The 22,715-nt window shown below is 42.2% G+C and overlaps 1 protein-coding gene across 3 annotated transcripts in view; it reads right to left on the bottom strand.

Annotated features, from left to right (window-relative positions):
- Positions 1-22,715, bottom strand: part of TAB3 (TGF-beta activated kinase 1 (MAP3K7) binding protein 3) — a 41,739-nt gene that overhangs the window by 6,426 nt on the left and 12,598 nt on the right. For 2 of the 3 annotated variants that reach the window (XM_066621678.1, XM_066621680.1), the window contains exons 2-6: positions 15,397-15,587; positions 11,847-13,299; positions 3,777-3,937; positions 746-839; positions 186-269 (exon numbers count right to left, since the gene is read on the bottom strand). In XM_066621678.1, coding sequence (XP_066477775.1) covers positions 186-269; positions 746-839; positions 3,777-3,937; positions 11,847-13,299; positions 15,397-15,498 — 1,894 coding nt within the window. In that variant the 5' untranslated portion in view covers positions 15,499-15,587. Of the gene's footprint in view, positions 1-185; positions 270-745; positions 840-3,776; positions 3,938-11,846; positions 13,300-15,396; positions 15,588-21,426; positions 21,477-22,715 lie in introns of all 3 variants that reach the window. The other variant, XM_066621679.1, reaches the window with a different exon arrangement.

The raw sequence follows: 22,715 nt of genomic DNA, 5'->3' as shown, positions 1-22,715 counted from the left end.
AGAAGAGCACTTCTACAGCTGAAAGCATGTTAAATATGGCTGTTTTTGAACACCAAGCACATGGAAATTCTCCTAAGCAGCAAGAAACTAACATTACACAGCTTCAGAATATTCATGTTAGGTAGGAGAATGTTCATATACAATATGCTAGAAAGTAAGTCTATACTGTTTTATTGGTGACTCACCTTTTTTACATGGCTTTGGTGGTACAACAGGACCAGGCTGTATGTTATCATAAAAATTACTCATGGCTTTCGGGTCAAAGTTTCCTATTATTATAAAAGAAAAGATTACACCCCCTTAAAATGAGAGAAAACTATTGAAGAGGTCACAAAAGTTACTACCCTGTTAAATGCACATGGTTCCAATATAAAAGGCATTTACAGCCCATAATTGCTCTTAATGGGATTCATTTGTATCTTCCTGAAATGATGCCTCACTTCACTAGTCTCCACTATTTTTTAAACTGTGCTTTTATGCTGAAGCAGCTATGACAGCCTCATCACCCAAAGAAAAATAAAAACACAGTTCTCTGGACCAGCACAGAATCAGCTTTTTCAAACACATTCTGGGCTTCTTTCACTAGATAACCTGAAATATTCAACAGCATAACTCAATGACAAGATGAAAAAATAAAAATGTTTATTTTTCATTCTGTATCAGTAATAAATCAATGACATGCATAAGATCACTTACTTTCAAATATACCTCTCCAAATACATTTCTGATAAATTAATGTGTATACCTCTAGACTGAAGGAGGTCAATTTCTTTCTGTGTACAGTCAACATTTATCTGCAGCTGCCTGTTCATGCTTCTCAATCTGGTCATCTCCTCAGGCTAAGCAAGAGAGAACCAAAAATAGTGACTGAAGAAAAACTCAGCATCAAAATGTGTTTTGCTATCATGTACATCAAACAAGATCAAACAGAAATTCATTTCATAATTTCATCCACCCACTCTTGATAAACCTAAGCAGATACAGACAGTTTTTGATTTGATAAGGAGGTTAGGTTCCTGAAAAATCCCATGTATACAAAAATACACAATGAAGAGTGGCTTTCCCATAGATAGTAATGGGAACGGCACAGGAAAAGGTACAGTATGTGAGCACTCACTTTAATGAATGGCAGTTACAAAATGCCAGTGGCATAGCTAATGATTGTGTAGCCCAGTGCCAAGCTCAAAATGTTGCCCCGGAAGTGATGTCACAACCAGAAGTGACATCACGCCCAGGCTTTTTAAAAGGAGAAAATTGGGAGGAACCCACCTCCTCCCCCCAGCAGCTCACCACCCACTTGCTCTGCTGCCTCCCCCAGTCAGTGGCATAGATAAGGCACCTAACCGCTACCTGGGATCAAAGAAGATTTTGTAGCTCCCCTCCATGATCAAATCAGATTTAATTAAGTAAATAAATAAAACGTTATTGGTTCCATGCTGTATCATTAAAACATTTCATTGGCACTCAGAACAATCAGTCTCATAGGTCAGTTTTGAGTTAAGCAAATCCACTTTTTGTTCCATAAAGGCAGTTGTGTTTTCATTTTCTGCTTAATTGGTCATACCTTTTGATAGAATACAGAGATTCCAGCGCTGTTTGTTTCATTGCATTCTGCATTAAATTACCTTTCCAATGACATATAACATGATGGTATTATTCATACATACCAAGATTTTCACAATTTTGGTCACTAGTGTCAAGCTCAGCTTGTGGCCCCCCCCCCACCGCTTGATGCCCGGTGCAGCTGCTACCCCCTGCACCGCCTTAGCTACGCCACTGCAGTGAGGCAGTCAACATTGAGGGCCCAGATTGTTAACTATCTCTTGGTGTTTCACAGAAGTAGGAGAGCAGTGTCTTTTGTGCGACTTACATTTTTTCTCCTGCAACCTCTTTAGGTAGCACTGCTAAATGGCCAGGCGCACATTTCTGCTCAATTTGGAATTGTGTTAGCTTTTGCTATCACCCTTGTCCAGGATAGCTAAAGCACTCACAATCAAACAATGCCTTGGTCAGCTGCTATGCTGTTAGTGTTCACACAATACCAACCTCCTCTTTGCTCTCCTTTTCCTTGCATTCCTTCTGCTTCTCAAGCTCAAGCAGACCTTGGGGTGAAAGCTCCCTTTTGTGTGACTAACTTCTCCACATATTCTACCTCTACCTCATCCAGACCCACTTACTTAGCCAAGCCCACAATGTTCTCTCTGGCTGCAGACAGGTCACTTTCAACATTGAAGTCTCAAGAGGCACATACTAAATATGGGCCCAGACATCTCCAAACCCCATTCATACACAAACAGCTAATGGCCTCCCATGCCTTCCTACAAGCATGATAGTGTCTCTGATGTTACAATACATTCATAACTCTTTCACATGCATTCACCCACCATCAGTAGCCTTCACCATGGCAGCAAAGTTTTTCTTAATAAGCCTTAGAGGTCTTACTCACACCCTGATCCAATGGCTGAGTGAGGGAGGTGATGTCAGGGTGGTGACAACTTGGATGTTTTTGCAAAGATATTGAATGGATGGTTGAGGGCATTGTCCATTAGCAGCAAGAGCTTAAAGGACAGGTTTCTTAATTCCCAACAATGCTACCATAAGGACTTCATAAGAGAGTGCTTATACAGTCAGTTCTCTTGATACGCAACTTCACGATCTGTGAATTTGCTTATCAGCTTATCTGTGAGGGGCAGAATTGCCACCTACCTCTCATTATTTGTGACTTTGTTCTCTTTATCTGTGAATACTCTGCTGCTGCATCCAGGGCAGGGGGGACTTGGTGCAGCTAAAAGCAGGCAGGTGAGGGTGAGAGAGGATGCAGTAGGAGGAGAAGAGACGATTGCCTCCTCGTGAACAGAATGCAATACCAGTGCTGTGAAGGGGGAGAAGAAGAGACTCCTGTATAGTACACAGCCAATGGGAGGGATTGCAATAATCACATCCAGTCAATTATATTCCTGCTTTTTAGACAGTTATCTGGATTGGGTCAAACTACTGCATCAAATGGGCACTGGTATTGGCCTGTGGAGAATCCTCAACACATTTGTGTCTACTCCCAGGCTTGCCCCACCATCCTGGGTACTATCTCTATCCTGAGTACTATCTCAGGAACTCCAGCTGAGCCTTCACAACCCCAGTACTGAATAGATGCTGATGACGTCTCACTGGAAGGCTATGTGAGGGATGCTCTGGGGCGTGGACAAGCCCAGGGAAGGAGCCAAGGGTCAGATGGAGAAGGATGGCTGAAGCAACACCTGCCCCACATGTGAACCCTGAGGCCTCACTGTTGGGCCAGCAACCTTCAACAAGTTGAGGGATATCCAACACAGAGGCAAAAGCATCAGAAGCTGGAAATGTTGATGAGTCCTTGCTATCACCCAGCCCCATAAACTTCACGATTCAGGTTCATAAAGTTCATACAGCATATGGTGAAGAAGGTCCCCAGAAACTAACCCCATTTTTCCCAGAGGCTCAACGATTTAGTATCTGTTAATTCAGTATCCACTAGGTTTTCCAAGGCCCTAACCCTAGCAGATAATAAGAACTGACTCATTAATGCCAGATACCTTTTACTATAACCTTTTTCACCTGAGAAGAACTATAGAGCAATTATGAGGACATGCTATTAGCTGGCTGCTGAAAGTGACTGGTTAATTGCACTCATGCTGGTAATATATGGGATAAATTACAAATATGGCATGTAAGTCCTCCACATTGCCAGAAGGGAAGTCAAAATAGTTCATTTTCATTAAATATTGTAAGAACTTCTCACTTACTGTTGGGATTGAGGTTGTACAGCTCACTCTTCTAAGACGCCTTTGCATAAGGTCATGCTCCATGCCGTTCACTTCAGCTTTAAGTTTCTCAAGCTCTTCATTTTCAAACTTTAGTTCCTTTGCTAGCCTTTCCATTCTTGCACGTTGGTGTAATAACAGGGCTATTGTATTATAGAGAACAAAGTCAATGCAATGCATCAAACTAAGAAACACATTTTATAATTTATGAGGTATATATAAAACAAGTGACCTTTTTAAGAACAGAAGTGACCAAAAACATGCAATCAAACATCAGTGTAAAGATGCTTCATGCCAACAGAACCACAACTTCAGACGTAAAGTTCTTCCACCATAGAAGGAAACTAAGGCAGCTGTTATCAATCCCCTCCCCTCTGTACTCAGCCCTCCCCATTGCCAGCTATCCCGCTGAGCTTTTAAGAGTCCAGCCCTATGCGTTTCTACTCAGAAGTAAGCCCGATTGTAGTCAACGGGGCTTACTCCCAGGAAAGTGTGGAGAGGATTGTAGGCTCTATCTCATGCTTTGCACTGTGGGCTTGCTTGTGTCCGTGATTGCCTGCACCATGGGGGGGGGTACTTGTGTGTCAGTGATTGCCTACACCATTTCAATGGGGGGGGGGGAATTTGGCAAACACTAACTGGGTTTTTTAAAGCAATCCCCTCTGTTGCTACCACACCTGCCCGTGTGTGTGTGTGTGTGTGTGTGTGTGTGTGTGTGTGTGTGTGTGTGTGTGTGTGTGTGTGTGTGTGTGTGTGTGTGAGAGAGAGAGAGAGAGAGAGAGAGAGAGAGAGAGAGAGAGAGAGAACCCTCCACCTTGCTGCACGTGTTCTGGCTACAGAGATTTTTGGCCCCCCTTTCCCTGGCTCAGGGGCTCCAGGATTGTTACTGTTCCTTTGCAAGGGGAACCTCTTCCAGGGCTATTTCCCTGCCTGGGCAAGGCAGAGCCTTTTTGCAGTGTTTTGGGCTGCCTGGAAATGGAGCAAGAAGCCAGTACAGGGCAAAGGAGGCAAAGGTGAGTGTGACTTTCGGTTCCCCCACCCCATTCTCATTGAGACAAATCCGCAGATAAAAAATCCGTGGATAAATAGGCTGCACGTGTATTACCATTTCTGCCACTGCTTCTTTTTTGTTTTTGGTCATTGTTCACTCAAAAATAAAAAGGCACCTGTACAAGGAGAAAACTTCTCAGGATGAAATTGCAACCTAAGTTTATCAACAGAGCACTGGCAAGACTAAATTCCAAAAAACCTAGAAAGTTTAAAGACACTGGACCTCAAACGGTCTTTACCACTTCCTATTAGAGTCAACTGATACAGTGGAACGCATTACTATAGACTGTGGTTCCCAAACTGTGAGCTGGGTGGCTCCCTGGGGAGCCGCTGAAAGCAGCCAGAGGAGCCACAGAATCATCCCTTGAAGCCCTCCCCCCTCAAAGCCAGCATTCTCAGAGGAAGCAGAGACTGCTGCATCCTTTCTCCTTCTTGGTTCACTGACACTTCCTGAGTCTGGCTGGGGCTTCTGTTCCTGTTGGGGCTTCCATTCCTGCTATTTTACTTTCACCTTTTGGTACAGTGGTTAGCAATAAAGGCATCCTCTCAATGGTGAATCACAGGAAAGCAAACGGGGAGAGAGAAAGAAGAGACTGACACTCTGAATGGCTTCTACAACCCCACCTCCAGGAGGCAGGAGCAAAACACTTCACTGTCCTCTAGTGGTGAGCATCAGATTTTTCTGGCTTGCAGAGGCAGGAGTGTTCAAGCAAAACTTTGCATCTGTGCCCTGCCACCACTGATGTAAGTGGCTACCAAGTCTGTTTCCATTGCAAGTGAGATGTATCCCTTTTTGAAGAAACTATGAGAAAAAGGTAGGGAGGAATAGGGGCAGCAGAGGATCCAAGAGCCAAGCAGGGCACTGTTTGCATACCTTCATCTGCCTCACAGTGCCACCAAGCTGAGGCTACGAGCGTCAGGAGAACTGGGAGTTCAACCAGACACACCGAGTCCTGAAGCTGCGTTTCCAGCTTCTCCCACAACATGAGGGCAACCGGTGGGGGAAAGAAGGCTCTGATCCGCAGCAGGCACAGAGCAGGTTAGCACTTGGATGTGCTTTTTGCACACACATCTCTCCTCCTCTCTGCAGCAAAACCCTGGCATGCATTTCTCTCCAGCAGCAGCAGCATGGTGACTCTGTCAGCCAGACACTTCCAGGAATGAAATTTCATGGTCTTTTTGGAGCTCAGAGCCTGACTCTTGCTGCCTTGAGTCACATTCTACTGCAACAAGCAACAAGCCAAGCTTCCTTCATTCCAATTATTTACAGGGAGAAAAATAAAAGTACTACTAAGGGTAGTCTTACTCCCCCCCACACACACACACACCCCAAACGTAACGTATTGGGGAGCTGTAGATCAAGGGAGCCAAGGGTTGAAAAAAGTTTGGGAACCACTATGGAATCCTGTCTTTAAAAGTTTCTTTTGCCTGTTTGAAAAGAATCTTATATCTCCAAGATCCTGAAATCAACGGAAATAAAAAATCTGATTTCAGAACCTGAAATCAAAAACAAAAGTAATGAACTAGAAGACTACAATTAGGAGAGACAGATAGTTGCTATATACTTCATATGAAAAGACTGACTCTTTCTTAATCTTCTACTATACAAGTGAAGTTTAATCAGTTCTAAGTTTCCCATTTTATAATAATTTCTTCACAACTCAGGCCACCAATCCACCAATTTTGTCTTTACAAGAAAAATGCAAGGTCCACTTCAAACTAAAGAGATACTTCTCAGGAAGAAGCATTCTATAAAAGCAGATAATGGTCAACTGCATGGAACAGACACTTTTCTGCATGGACATTTCTGAAGACATGTCCCATATTTTCCACCTGGCCTCTAGCAATGCAGTCGAAGGAAGTCTGCTGCCATCAAGAAACTTTTTGTTCTGTGCTGGGAAAGCAGAATTGCTTCCTTTGCCCATTTGCTTAAAGTACTTATTCCAGCAGTCTTCAGGAGAATTGAAGTCTTGGGCTGTCAGCCAGCTGGATAACACCCAGATTCCCTGCAGATCAGATGTGGCAGAAAGGATAGAATCCCTTCCAATTGCTGCCAAATGCATTACTGGGGCAGGGAAGAGAAAGACTGCAGAACAAGTAGGGTCACAAGATGGAAGCCCTTTAACTCTCCCATTCTTGTCTATGTCCAACCTGGCCTGTGCTTGAAATGTTTGCACACTGTGCTAGCTAGAATACTAGTCTGTCAGATTTTCCTATGACTGGATGCAGGACACCAATCCACCTTCCTCATGATGAAGAATTTAAAATGGGCCCTTGGCATAGGACGGAACCACACAACACATCATTATGCCCCTGCAAAAGTTTCAATGTGTAAGGGGTTCCATCTGGTGGTGCATGCTATAGTTCGCAGGCTGGAATGGATCATTAGCAAAAATATGGCACACTTGGCAAGAGAGAGTAACAGCAAAATTTAACCATTTGTAAGAAGGGGGAGATGGCTAAAATGTGATATCGCTTTCCTATGCTTGCTTCTCCAGCACAATTTAATACTTTGCCACTTAGTTCTTACCTTGCTATATATTGTGACTTTTGTGCTTCTTTGCTTCCATCTACACCTTCTGTTCCCACCCCCCAGAATTCTACTTTGCCAGTATAAAAAAATATCCTAAACATACCTGTTTCTACAGTCATGCAATAATGAATGCTGTAGCACATCAATTTGAATGTAGGATCTTCCTAACACTGTAATCCATGCCAAAGCCCTGTAATCACATTTGATTCCATGAACATATACAAAATGTGAAAGGGGAAGGAGGACAATGTATCCTAGCCAACATATGAATCAAATGGAATATCAGTAGTGGAGACCCATGCACACAAAGCTGTACACTTGTAGAGATGTAGTCTCTACAAATCAGTGGAATCCTTACACATTTGGGTTTCCCACTGGCATGGAGAGCCTACACACATAAGCCCACCCACCCCTCCCAATGTTCCACTTGTTGCAGGACAACAGTGGATGAGGTCTTTGAGTGCTGCATATAAGCAGAGGGAAATGTGAGAAGATGGCTCAAAACTGAATGGAAGACAGGTTATATGGAGATCCTGCATTCAAACTCACAAGATACATTTGTTGCTCTTCCTCTACAACAAGGGTCTCCAAACTCTTTGGCCAAAGAGCCACATCAAATATCTGGCGTGGTGTTGAGGGCCGGGGAAAAATTTTAAATATAAAATTTAAATAAATAAGATAATGATGTAACTTAGATGAGTGAATTAATGAACGAATGGGCTCATTTGTTCAACCTCTTTGGCCGTCAGAACATCCTCCAGATGCAACCAGGGCACAGCTCTGGTCATGTTTAGTTGAGTGGACCAGAGGTTTTCAGGGGACAAAAGTCTGGCCACAGGCCGGATAGAAGCTAGCCGCGGGCCACATCCAGCCAGGCCAGGGCTTGGAGATCCCTGCTCTACAGTATGCTGCAAGTCAGGGGAGTGCAGAAAAGCAACTGTCTAGTTCCAACAGTGCAATCCTATGCATGTTTACTTGGAAGCTGCCCTATCAGGACCATGAATCTATTAAAGTGTTTAAAAATCATGCTCCTAAGTGTGCAGGCAGTGCACACTTTTGACACAAGCAAGCTTGCTAAGGTGTTTGAAATAACATGGCTTCTATGCTTGTGCAGCCCCTTACTCATCCCCATAGATAGCATTGCAGAATAAATTACGCAAGGCTTAAAAACATTCTTGTTTCAACAGGCCTTCTGATTTTAATATGGTGGGTTTCATGCCTGATGTCTGCATGTTTTATTGGTGCTTTTATTATTTATTTTTATTTACTTGTTCTCTTCTTCCATTATGTGTAATTAATTACTGTTGGCTGTTTTTAATAACTAGATGTATATGATATTAATTTTGTATTTCATATATTTAATATGTGTCTTTTTTTAATAACCTGTTGTAAGCTTCTTGAGGTGCCCTTTGGAAGAAAGGGTGACCTTTTTATTCCAGAAAGCCTTTGATGCCCAGTGGAGGGCAAGATGGCTGCTTTTTTAGTAATTGTTTTTGAACTGCTGGTTTTTATTGTTGCTATTATCTATAGTTTAATTGCATTTTATAGTTCTTAGGTATATTTTATATATTTTGTTAGCTGTCCTGATGTCCTTTGGGGAGAAAGGCGGGTTACAAATCTAATAAATAAATAAAAGTGGGATTCAAAATGGAATAAATAAATTTGTTTTGTTTTAATGCAGAGTATTTGCAGCCCTGTACTTAATGGCAACAGCAAGTCATGCTATGATTGTGTCTGTATTAAATGTGTACAACTATGTCTGTATTAAACACTACACAAAATAAGCAATACATATTATGAAAAGAAAAATCTGAGAAAAGATAAATATTGTCGAGTTTTGAAAAGCATAATATTTTTACTCATTTTCAGGTACCGCCTAATGTTTGGCACTAAATCAAGATTTTTTATGAGGAAGGTTGGTCACCTTTCAACCTTTTTTGCAGATTAGAACACACACTTGTGGATAATAAAACTAAAAAATCATGTAAGAGCCATTCAACCCCCTCCCCACAAACACAATAAGTACTTTTAGCACCAATCCATCTATCTTTTAACACCTAATTAAAACCCACAATATATTGTTTAGCTTTGTTTCACACATAATTATAGTTCTCTGGTACATCTAGAATTTCATTCATGAAATATTTAGTAACCTTTCTATCTTCAGTCTAAATTTATCAACAGCACAGAACCACTTTTCTTCCTGTTTGCTAGGTGACTTCCTCAAAAGTCACCTTTTAAAAAGATGAATAGAAAAGACTTTCTATTCATTTTGGGAAAAGCGGTTATTATCCAAAATGAAATTTGTATTATGTAATACATGTTAGAATTATACTTCAAAAATATTTACTGTAGATACTCGCCTATAGTACTAAAATTTTTGCCAAGTAATCAAACTCCAATTATCACTTTGCCTTATCTCCGGGTCAATCAGAGGGCAGAGCCTTTCAACTCTGAAAAGTTTGGTTTCTTGCTAAAGCTGGTCATTAAAGCAATGCAGAGATCACTGTTTCTATACTAACTTTCCTGGGAAATTCCAGCCAAAGTTAGCCTTGTATTCTCCTGCAACCTGGTTCCTTTTTGCAAATGCTGTTTTTTCAACACCAGGATGGGATCCTCCTTTCCATTTGAAATAAAGCCCCCTGCTACAATTCAGTGCACCATTATTTAAGAATAACTCCCATGGGAAGCAGTGGGTCTACTTCTGAATAAAAAGGTTGCAAATATATGCAGCTGCATCTCTCTGCTGTGAACTGAATTGCACACAGCCAGTTATGTGTTATGGGTTGTATGTTATATGTAGAGCCTCTGGCTTAACATATCAGACACCTTAGTGAATTTGATGCAGGATCTCCTACAGTGGTTCCCAACCTTTTTCACTTGCATATCCCTTGGCAGCCCATTTCCATAAATTGTACCCTTCATATTAGCAAAATGTTTGTAATAATGCAAGCCCTCATCTTCTCTCTATGAAACCCAGACTTCATGTATTCATCACATATTTTCTCTTTCCATCTGTTTGAAGAACAGAAGACTCTGCCTTTGCACTGTTTTGCACCAGAAGTGTGCTCAGAAATTCTGGATGATTGATCACTTTCCATATTATGTTTCAGCTTTTTTACTGTGCTGGTTTTCAATCACTGGTTCATACATGAATTGATGATCAAAAACTAGCTATTGATGGGGCTTTCACAGTCAACTAGCTACCTCCCTTCCTGCCTTGCTGGTCCTTGCAAGGCACTCTGGAGCACGACCTGCCTTTTTCTGCCATTATTCCATTCTTTTTCAAGTACCCCTAAAGGTCCTGTTTAGTGTCCCTGGGAGTACATGAATACCAGGTTGGGAACCACTGTTTTACTGGTATGTTGTTTACAGTGCACTTACTCTGATAGTGCTTACAAAAAGGTGGTGAAGACCAGAATTTAAAAAGAATAAATATGTATCTTATGATCTTTTACTACGTTTTCAGTAAATTAGAGACTACAGTTCTTAGGTAACAATTAGTGGTAGGTTATTATTCAGGATCTGGCCTTGGGTAAAATCAGACAAAACTATAGTCAGACACCCACCTAAGTTTAACCCCCGACTTAACCGAGGGTCATAGAAAATTCCATGATTGTTGGCTCAAAACCTGCCCTCGACTTATCTGTGGGATCGACTTATGGGCAGGTATCTGCAGTGGCCTCAGTTTATTTTCTCTAAGATGTCAATCACCTGCATCTTTACAACATTTAGGGCTCAATCCTATCCAACTTTCCAGCACCTATGCAGCTGTGCCAATGGGACATGTGCTGCATCCTGTGGGGGAGGCAGTCACTGAGGTCTCCTCAAGGTAAAATAACATTTATTACCTTACCTTGGGGCTGCATTGTGGCTGCATCAGCACAGGAAAGTTGGAGAGGATTAAGCCCTTAGAAAATTGGTTTTGAACATACTCAAGAGTGGTGGGCAGCAACATTAGCAGCATGAAATACTAAACAAGTTATTCCCACTAACTTGCCTGTACGCTCAAAATTTATTACAGGAATTTTGCTACATATGAGAAGTTCAGAGCACATACTGACAGAGGCTACTTAAGGCAGTATGTAGCCAAGGAAGCCACAACCCTTCCTAGTCCCACCCCAATGTTACTGCATGTCTTCTGCAACCTACCATATTGTATCAATGCAACAAATAAGGCCAATTTATGACATCAGCTCAATGCAACAGGATGCAACACTGCACTGACTTTAAGTCCCATACTGACACCTTCTTTGCTACTGCAGAAACCAAAAGCAGCATACTTTTCTTCCATCTCTTCTCCCATATATTTCTATCGTTAACCAGTCTAAAACCAACCAGCAACTACATTTCATACTGGCTAATGAATCTGGAAGACTATTAATAGTTTAGGAACACAAGCTTTTAAGATGCACCACAGCTCAAACACTTTTTGAGGTCAACTGTAGCACGCAGTTTAATAAATTTACCTTGAGTATAAGCATAATCATCCGATCCAGAACTGGAACTCCTCTGGTATTTATGGCTTCCTCTTTCACCTCCAGAGCCTGGCACAACTGAAATGGGCTGAATAGGTTCTGGTGCTGCAGAACGCTCTTCTTGGTCCACTAAATTTAAAAGGTTCTCAGTTGGTGCTCGACCTACTGTGATTTTAAAAACTGCCGGATTGGGCTGAGATACCATTACTCTGGGTGACTGCGTAAGTACACCTGTCGGTCCAGCTGGTTGCGTGTACGTTATATATACAGGATTAACACTATAAGGAGGTTTGGGTTGACCAGACATACTTCTGGAAGGAGAACTTGAAGGAGGAGTAGCAGGCGCATACAGTGGGTGCTGGTTTCGTTGGGTTGGTTGGTTACTTATAGGTGAAGGGCTCCTGTTCATTCCTGCCCCAGGTCTTTGTGGTGGCTCAACTGTAATTTCTATCTTGTTCATAGAGCCTTTGGATAAGTTAGGTCCACCATATGGGAGATAAGATACTGAGTGTCCACCTGGTTTTTGATATGTCTGGGGTGTTTGCTGATATGGATGGGGTAGCACAGTTGAAGGACTAGGAGGCATAAACACATGGGAACTCTGATGCCCCAACTGGGGAGGCTGGACCTGGTGCTGAGGTGAGCCAAAAGGAGAAGGGCACTGAGAAGCAGGAGGTGATCGAAAAGGTGACTGAGGGATCTGGGGCTGTTTTGGAGAATACTGAGAAGGCTGATAGTTCTGTTGGTGTGGATAGACAGGTAACGGGTGTGGCCCATAATGTGGAACTGGACCTTGTGGCGAGGAATGCCACTGTGTATTTTGAGTAGGAGTCTGTCGACCTGAAGAACTTTGAGACGTTGGCCTAATATAGAGAGGGCCAGGACTCCCATAAGGACTGCTTGGAATCGGAGGAAGAATTTGTAAAGCTCTAGGTACAGACTGTCCAGAGGGGAGGTTTTGTGACACTGTAACAGTAATAGGATTTGTGCTGTACCGAGGTATGTGCATATACGTAGGAGGAGGGCCTTGCATAGCAGATGTATTCATTCCAGGTTGAATAGAAGAAGGTTGCTGAGGTGGTTGCGGAGGAGGAGTAGCTGCATTTCTATTCTGGTCATTCATAAAAAATGGATTGTAGCTGGGAGAAGCTGCCACAACAGCTGGAGCAGAATGGGGTTCTTGAACTAAGCATATCAGCTGTTTCCCTGCTGTGCGTTGTGGATCAATATGTCCATCACTTGAACTGTGTACCAGTGTACGACCACCATTAAGTTGAGCTCCATCACCTCCATGATAACCAGTATGAGGATGGATACCCAGGTTAATATGCAGAAGACGATTCCTGTTCATATGAGTTTCATCTGGGCTATGGTACTCCATATATAAATATTTGTTACTCTCTTGTGCAAGAACTCGACAACAGGCATCAAGGTTGTTGTTGTTCTATTAAGAAATAGCAAGATATTAAGGATTTTCCATTATGCAAATAATTATGTGAAGCTATATTTTAAAGTGAACTCCAATACAAGCGATAGGTACAGCACCAAAACTGTCACTAGTTCTCTGACTGAAAAAATCTTCATTTCACTATGGCCCAAATCCTAACCAACTTTCTAGCACTGGCATAGCTGTGTCAATGGGATGTGTGCTGCAACCTGCAGTTGGGTGGCAGTCATAGAGGCCTCCTCAAAGTAAGAGAATGTTCGTTCCCTTACCTCAGAACTGCATTGCCCTTATGGCAGTGCTGAAAAGTGGGATAGAACTGCACTTATGTTATTTAATGCCTGACAACTTATGATACTTTAAGACATATATATATATTTACACTTTAATTAATGTGTATTGGTCACTGATGGTTAGAAAAACATTCCTGGTTGCTCTTTTCCCAATTAATTATCAATATAAGTATTATCAACATAATACTGAACGTTAATGTTAATATTAAATGAATCAAACAGCAGCCATACTGGGATTCAGTATCCCATACTGAGATAAAAGCTAGCTTTGCCAGGCACAGATTCTGTGTTCGTCATTACGTGCCTGTTGGCTCACAGGCTGACAGTATGCCCTTCTCTTACTCCCTCACCTTAGAGTATGGTTATTAGAATTGGACCAGAAGACATTTGGAAATTATTCTCAAGTATCTCAATAGCAATGGATTCTCCGCAGCATGCTTATAAGCACTGTTAAGGATCAGGTCTACAAAGTCTCCACCACTACCAGCAACCTCTCCCTGCTGTACATTCCTCCCCAGTCTGCAAGGATACATACATATGGGAAAGACCAGTGCAAAGGGCCAATGAAGAACTTCACTGGTGTTCTAACAGTCCAAGCTCTTTTAGCTCATCTCTTTAAAAAATCCCCCACACAAGAGTTTTTCTGAGAGTTCACCAAGAAAGCTTGGATAACCAAACAGATTACGGACAGAGCCATACACACCTTGCCCCACACTAGGTACCAATAACAGAAAGAACTGGACCACCACGATTGCGTCAGATATCAAATTCTCTGGTAAATATATATCTACCATGGTTAACCGCCAAATTTCATAAATTATTCCTCTTTCTTTACTTTTAATATTCTGGTAATCCAATTACAATCGTCTGCTCTTTTGAGTGAAACCTCAAAATATGTAGTGTCTTTGGTTTTTTTTCCCCCAAGTAACTAAGTACCTTTTTTCACTAATGTCTGAAAACAGCAGGCTCAGAGTTTTTTCAGTCTTCCCATCTCTACATCTTCTCAAACTTCAGACCTATCATCCCTAATTCTATGAATGACTACTGTCCTTCCAGAATAACACCAGTTGCTACAATTGACAAAACTGTTTATCTTCTATAGTAAAGAGCTACCAAAAGATATACAAAGAATAGCTGGAGGCTGACAAGTGAAAAAAATAGGAACTACAATATTCTGTTCAGTAGAGATTAATTTCTTCGCCTTATTGGAAGATGAACTGCTATAAAGTGAGAGTTTCACTTCAGTAGCTTAAAGAGGAAAAAGATTTTTTTCTTTTCACACATTGCCCATTTCCTCCACATCATTGATAAATATCTGCAATTTCTGATTTTTTCACAGTAACTTTTTTTTGTTTACATCTTCTTACACTTATTCCCTAGTAAAATCAATTCCACATGCCCCAGTTTAGTGCTGTTAAAAATCTCACTACAACTAAATAGCATGGGCACACCATAGGGAAACTTAGCTGCATCTGTATCTCACTGAAATCAATGAGGCCGAAATGGACAGTCAAAAACTTAAAACTCATTGTGCCAAAATAGACATACTTATTCCCCATAGGCTTGTTATGCTTCAGTATATTTTTATTCCCCTATGAGGAAATTGTGTATTCTTTTTAAAATTATGGGCACAGATGTATGTGCCTTCCTCTCCACTACCAAGGATTTAAAATAAATCAATGTTAATAGTCCCGTAAGTTCTCAGAAATGAAGAATGAACCTATGTCTGGAAATTACTAGTTGCTTACAATGGACTTTTACAATTTTCAAATAGGAAAAACTGTTGCAGTCTCTTGAGACCTACCTGGCGCATGCACTGAGACACCACGCCTTCTGGAATCTCAGGGAAACGTTGTCGGAGGTCATGGAGTACCTGCATGTCGAGTTGCTGGCTGCCCTGCGCCATCCCAGATTGATGTTAGTCTCAAGACTATCAGAAAAGAGCAGTCAAAAGGCTTCCCAGTGGTTCTGATCCTCTGATGCTTCAGGCATCTTCTACAAATACATTTACATTATGAATCGCCATGTGAAAAATATATATTTTAGAAAGAAACAGTAAAATGAAGAAAATCATACAAAAACACATATAGTCATTGCATTTAGAAAGTACCTACCGTATTTTTCGCTCCATAAGACGCACTTTTTCCCCCCAAAAAAGTGGGGGGGGGGAAGTGTGTGCGTCTTATGGAGCGAATACTGGGGGGGGGAACAAAAACAAAACACCTCCGGCCCTGCCCCCGCCCGCTCTGCTCGGCTTCCCCAGGCAGGCAGAGGCTGAGCTGGCCGGGGGGCTCCTGCCTTCCCTCAGCGCCCGCGCGGACTGTAGCAGCGCCGGACGGAGCGTGAGGGCGATGAGCAGGGCTCCAAGGTGCCGCAGCCCGCCTGAGCCTCGCAAGCCCGCGTGTCTACTCAGAAGTAAGTCTCAGAGTCACTGGGGCTCACTCCCAGGAAAGCGTGGGTGGGGTGGCAGTCTCGCTGCCCAATCCTGTGCATACCTACTCTGAAGTAAGTCCCATTAGAGTCAGGGGGGCTTACTCCCAGGAAAGCCTGGAGCACCACAGCCTCTCTTTCCCCCCACCCCAAGCCTGGAGCATCACATCCTCTCTCCCCCCAAGCCTGGAGCATCACAGCTCTCTCTTCTGCCCCCCAAACCTGGAGCATCACAGCCTCTCCCCCCCCCCCAAAGCCTGGAGCATCACAGACTCTTGCTCCCCCCCAAGCCTAGAGCATCACAGACTCTTCCCCCCCCAAGCCTAGAGCATCACAGCCTCTCTCCCCCCCCCCACCCCAAGCCTGGAGCATCACAACTTCTCTGCAACATGAACACTTTCCCCCCTCTCTCACACACACACACAGGCTGCCCCCTTCTCTTACACACACAGATGCTCAGCCCCCCCCACACACACACACTCACATAGCAGGGGAGGGGCGCTTTCACTCACCTCATCCAGCATCTGAATGTAAGCCCCCCCCCCATCACAAAGAAAAAACTGTCTCCTTGGTCAGAATGCCAGTGTTTGCTTATTGCACAAGCCCCAGGTAAGGCTCGGTTCTCACCATAAATCCAGAGGTTTGTTGTGTCTTGAGAATTGAAGTTGTGGTTGGACCTTCCACTTGTTCATTTGTATTGTATGGGAACTGGCGAGGAGGTAGCTGTGGTGTCAGCAGTGGCCCCTTTAAGGGTAAGGCCTGGGCATCCAGCAGAGTGTGCTGCACAGCTGCAGCCACTGGAAGGCAATAGGGCCCTCAGGGATATAAGGAGTACCTGAGGCAGAAAGGGTTTGTGGGTTTTGAAGGAGTGCAGGTTGGAGGTAGGAGAGGAGACTGACTGACTTTATTGAATTTGGAATCTGACTGTGGATTGTGACTGGACTTGGATACCCTGATAGATTTGACTGACCTACCGTACCTGGAACCTGACTTTGGACTGTAATTTGGCTTATTGGCTCTGGACTCTGATTTGGCAACTCTGATTGATGGGACTGATTTACTTGGCATCTGTGGACTAGAACTGGACTCACTTTTGCTTGCTGCACTGGTGAGTTGCACAAGGGGGACTGATCAGCCTTAAGCGGGCACAAGGCCCAGTGGATTGGAATTTGGCAGAACATCACTGTAGCAGAAAGATAATGTGATCCTCTATTTGTGTGCACCTGCTTTTGTGAGCAAGAATTCTGAGTTCTTGGGGTTTCCAGAAAACTAGAGTACTCAAACCTTTAAGTCTCTCCATTTGTTAATGGTGATAATTAACGGTGACGGTGGTGGTGACGGTGATAATGGTTCTTAATGCCACTGTTGACTGCTGTTCACTTTACATGGTTCAAATGTTATTCTGTTATAGTTTATTAAATATTACACTATTTGGTTCAGAATATTTTTTTCCTGTTTTCCTCCTCTAAAAACTAGGTGCGTCTTATGGTCAGGTGCGTCTTATAGAGCGAAAAATATGGTACATTAATAACGTAGAAGAATTTTATTATCACATAAGACTATGACCCATCTCCACTATACTCAATGCCATACTGAAATCCTCAGAACATAAATTCTGGTAAATTTATGCAATTTATTAGCACAGATAAACAGTGGTATCACAGGATCTGATTGTATGGGTGGGAGGAGTAGGTTTGTTTTATATAATTTATACGTTATAAAACATTTTATACTGTTCTTAGATAGTCTTTGGAAAGGTGACAATTTGTTTTTCATCTTATTTCTGAGATTTTTCAAAGAATGATTTTCAAAGAATGATTTTGATACACACATTGTTTTGGTTTGGTTTTCTACTGATTTTAACATTGTTTTAATTTTTTTCTCTCTATGGTTGTGAGCAGCTTTGAACATGCTGGAAAAACAAATGTATAGACAAGTATACGACCCCTGCAAATCGATCAACCTAGGTGAGCTGAGCCACACTGAAACATAAAAGTATTATTCAAAGAATAAACCCAAAGTTAGAGATGGAGCTGCAAGTTTCAGCCCCCTAAGGAAGCTAGGGTGTTAATATTGCCAGTTGGGAAAATAAAGAAAGGAGGGTTTTAAGACAACCATCAACATTGTATCAGCAAAATAAAAGTTATTTGGGTTTAGAAACAGGATTTTCTCCAGACTGCATTATCCAAAAACAGAACAAGAAAAGAAGAATCTACAACATAATGAGGTTACAGTGGGATGACTGCACACTCCACAGAAGAAACAATCCATCTTTGAAACTTTTGAACTCTCCAGCTAAAGGGAAAGTAATTCTGTCTCCAGCCTAACATGGTCAAAGACAATCAGTAAAGTCTGACTACCAAGTTAAACTTTATAGTGACACTGAATTTAAGCATTTTACACACAGTAAGCAACACATTACTGCACCACAATAGGCAGAGTCAGCTACCTTAAGTATGCAACACTGTGGGAAAGATTAGAACTTGAAACCTAATTTCAACAACAAAAATATGTTTGAAAATACCAGAGTCAAGGTTTTATTTCTAATCGCAATCAGTTTCCGAAACATCAGCACATGAAAATTCAGAATCGGAATCATTTTTTTCTCCATGAACCTGCACACACCGAAACATGCTATTCTATTCTGTTACACATTTGTCTGCTTGTTGATTTGATGTGCACATAAAATCAGTTTCTTTTAGATGATTATGGAGGAATCTGCAGCAGGCAAAAAGCCAGAAGAGTCACAGGCTACTTTGCACAAAGGCCTAGCCACCATGTTGCAGAAGGAAGATGTTTGGCAGAGCCCCAGACTGCACTCCTGGACCAAATAACAGAACGTGTCGTGTATTCAGTAACATTTGAAAATACTCTCCCAAAGTCAGGCCTAAGTGCGCTACCTGTTTGTAATCCAGTCAAATGCATTAGCAATGCTACCACTGCTTACATTAGTCTCTAAATCTGGTATCTAGAAGATTCACAGCAATATGAATTATCGGACAGCAAAATTATTCTCGGCTGTGAAAATAGTATTTACTTCCATTTCTTCTCCATGCATACGTGGAGATGTAAGTGGAGGATTTCAAATAGAGATATCGTTATCTGGGCTATGAGGAAAGGAATCTCTGGTAAAACTGCACTGATTTAAAAGCAGTGTATGCTGAAAAACAGCCACCGGGTAGATGGGACTCATCAGCCTGGGAAGGCAGCTCATCTGAGAGAAGGAAAACTCTGATCCCAAAGCTCCACTGCCTTGTGGCTACATCCAGTTATGGAAAAGGCTTCAGGAGTCAACCTCAAGGCAAAATGCGGAGCGGGAGTCCCTGAGGCAGTTCATGGCTGAACACAGTCACGTTCTGGCAACTCCTGCGATGCCGCTGGAACCAACCGTATTGGCCTCTGCCTTTCCATTGGACCATTTCAGCGACGTGGAGAGGGGGGATTTGCTGCATGGGTAACAGCCTATCCACCATACCTACTTTACCCAGGCTTCGCGCACTGGAGAGGACACTCTGTTCCAGAACCACCATTCAGAGCGTGACACCATAGTCTTCTGAGACTGAAGGATGCCAACAAGAGATGTATGCTGAAAAGGCCGGTTGTAGTATCTTCAGTGACTTCTGAACTAGAAGTGATCCTCATCTCATTCAGTCTTTATATTTTTAGTAACTTTAATCTAAGAAACTAAACTTCTTTAGTCTAAAACAGGGGTGCCCAAACGCCGGCCCTGGGGTCACTTGCGGTCCTCTAGGCCTCTCAATGCAGCCCTCAGGGAGTCCCCAGTCTCCAATGAGTCTCTGGCCCTCTGGAGATTTGTTGGAGCCCACACTGGCCCAACGCAACTGCTCTTAGCATGAGGGCAACTGTTTGGCTCCCTCCACTGCTTGTTGTTTCACGTCTGTGATGCAGTAGCAGCAGCAAAGGAAAAGCCAGCCTTGCTTTGTGCAAAGCCTTTTATAGGCCTTGAGTTATTGCAAGACCTTCATTCATTCATATAAGTTCATCTTTAATATGTTCGTTTATGTAAACATATGTAAATTTATTCAAATTTAAAATGTAAATTAATTCTTTTTTAACCCCGGCCCCCCACACAGTGTCAGAGAGATGATGTGGCCCTCCTGCTAAAAACTTTGGACACCCCTGGTCTAAAAGTAAGAAACAGTTCAAGAAACTGATAACTTAAGACCTTACTCACTTTCTCGTGAGCAGCCTTGCTGAAAATACTCGTTTTTTCAGCAAGGCTGCAAAAGAGATTACTACACCACTCTCTCTAGTTTTACTAAGAATGTGAGTACCCACTTTATTTCACCATTTATCTTGCTGCTTAGACTGCAGCTACAATATGTATAGATTTATTTTATAACTCTTTCATAGATTTTTGCCAATATTTATTTTACATTTTACATTTATATCCTACCTTTTTTCATTCAAAAAAATAAACACCATTAAAACAGGTTAAAAACACTACACAAAAAACATCTTAAAAACAGCAATCAGACATTAAAAAGAGTAAAAGGGCAACAGCAGTAATTTTATAAAAGCTCCAAGCCTGTGAACCGAATGTTAAAAAGGCCAAGAACTCAGGTTTGTCTAAAACGAAATGTCTTCAGGCCTCGCTGGAAAGTTTCAAGAGGGAGCAATTTGTAAATCAAGGGGGAGGGAATTCCATAGTGTTGGTGCCACTACTGAGAAGGCTATATTTCTTGCCACTGCCCCACATACATCCCTGGGTGGCGGCACTTGCAAAAGAGCCTTCTCCGATGACCTAAGGGGACAAGCTGGACTGTATGAGAGTAGGCGTTCTCTAAGGTTACCTTGGTCCCAAGCAGTATGGGGCTTTAAAGTTCAAACACAGCACCTTGAATTGGGCCCAGAAACAAATGGGCAGCCACTTGGTAAGTGGCCCAACAGAGTTGAACGTCTACCTCCAGTAACTACACGGGCTGCTACATTCTGCACTAATTGCAATTTCCGAACTGTCTTCAAGGACAGCCCCACACAGAGTGTGTTACAATAATCTAACCTCAATGTCACCATGGCATGGATCACTGTGGCCAGATCTGCACAATCCAAGAACAGCAGCAACTGGCGCACCAGCTGAAGTGGAGCAAAGGCCCCCCTAACCACAGTCGCCACCTGGGAACCCAGGAACAGCTGTGAGTCTAGGCGCTTAGTGATGCTAATGTGCTAGAAGACATAGAACTTCTGAATCAAGGATGTTTGTTGAAGGATCTACTTTCACTGTCATCAATCCCACAATCACAATTTTTTTCACTTAGCAGAACCTTCTGTACATGCAAAGAAGTGTTGGTCATCCTAGTAGCATTTGGAAATGTGTATTTAATCTGCCAATATTTGCAAAATAAGTGTTGGGGTGTTTTGTTTTGTTTTTGGTCAGAATTACCTGTAGTGTGAAAATGCTTCCATATGCTAGAAGATGGTCACCCCATTTTGCTACAGGAGAAAAAGAAAATTTATTAGTCTGACATGTAAACTCTAACAATACTCTTTGACTAATGGATCCTACTCCCACCACCCCAGTAAGATGTCTGAACTAATTTCCTCAGACATATCTATGAAAGTTAGAGGGTGATTTGCTCAGATATCAAATTTCTGATTTGATATCAGAAATATATCTGATTGTTTGGGGGGCATTCAGAATTACAGAAGTTGAGGAAATGCACTATGTCTAGTTGAACTATAAAATATATTTTAATATATGGAATCCAAATAAACCAAAACTCTTACCTTTCAACAAATAAACAATATACTCTCTGCTTCTCTGTGTTGCAAGATACAACTTAAATACTTTTAGATGTAGCCTCAGAAACCAGGAGGAGAAGCCAGGTTCAATTCAAACCATCAAGGTTCTCCTTGAAATGTATGTGTCTTTTGACTTATACATTCCACAAAGGTAGACAGGACAATAGTGCCCCAAGCTTTTGAGGGGAAAGGATGTCACTGGAATGATTAAGTTACTCACAGGTTCTCAACGGACAGTACATCAGATTCAGGGTAATTACTCAAGGGTAATTACTCCCTCAAACTCCAAATCCAAAGGTTAGCAGATGACAATAGCTAACAATATATAAGCAATAAGAGAACAGTTTGTGTCTCCAGTACTCTACTGGGTGCAGAAATGCATCTTGGATTTTAATATAATGTATCATACAGGATTGCAATATCCTACTTTAAAATTCATTCATTATTTTCGAAGACAAAATCATTCATAAAGTTTCTTACTTTTCTGCTTGAAAAATTTAAAAAGCATGGAAAAATATAGTTGGTCATTCCCCATCATCTTGTTTTCTTCCTCCTAGGCCTTCACCTCTATACTCATGTTTAAAAGGACAATTTCATTCCCATTTGTCCACTGTGTGTCTCTACGACAAACAAATCAACATACAGAGCGGCTACATACAGTCAGTTCTCTTTATATGCAAAAAATTGCTCTCTGTTCATTTGCTAATCCAAATAGGAGGAGCAGAATTGCTACATTCTCTCATTACCTGTGCCACTGTTCTCGTTACCTATTCTCTGTTCTCGTTATCTGCTACGCAGAGACCTTCCAAAGGCTTCAAAGACCTTGAAGAGACCTTGGGGAGACTTTCACGGACGATCAGGCTTCACCCCAACCTCAGGCATGCAGCTCCTCAGCTGCCCGAGTGGGAAGTCTCGGGGCTGGAGGACATC

The sequence above is a fragment of the Tiliqua scincoides genome, chromosome 3 (genome assembly GCF_035046505.1).
Source record: "Tiliqua scincoides isolate rTilSci1 chromosome 3, rTilSci1.hap2, whole genome shotgun sequence".
NCBI classification, from domain to species: domain Eukaryota; kingdom Metazoa; phylum Chordata; class Lepidosauria; order Squamata; family Scincidae; genus Tiliqua; species Tiliqua scincoides.
This window is presented reverse-complemented; position numbering and strand designations above follow the sequence as displayed.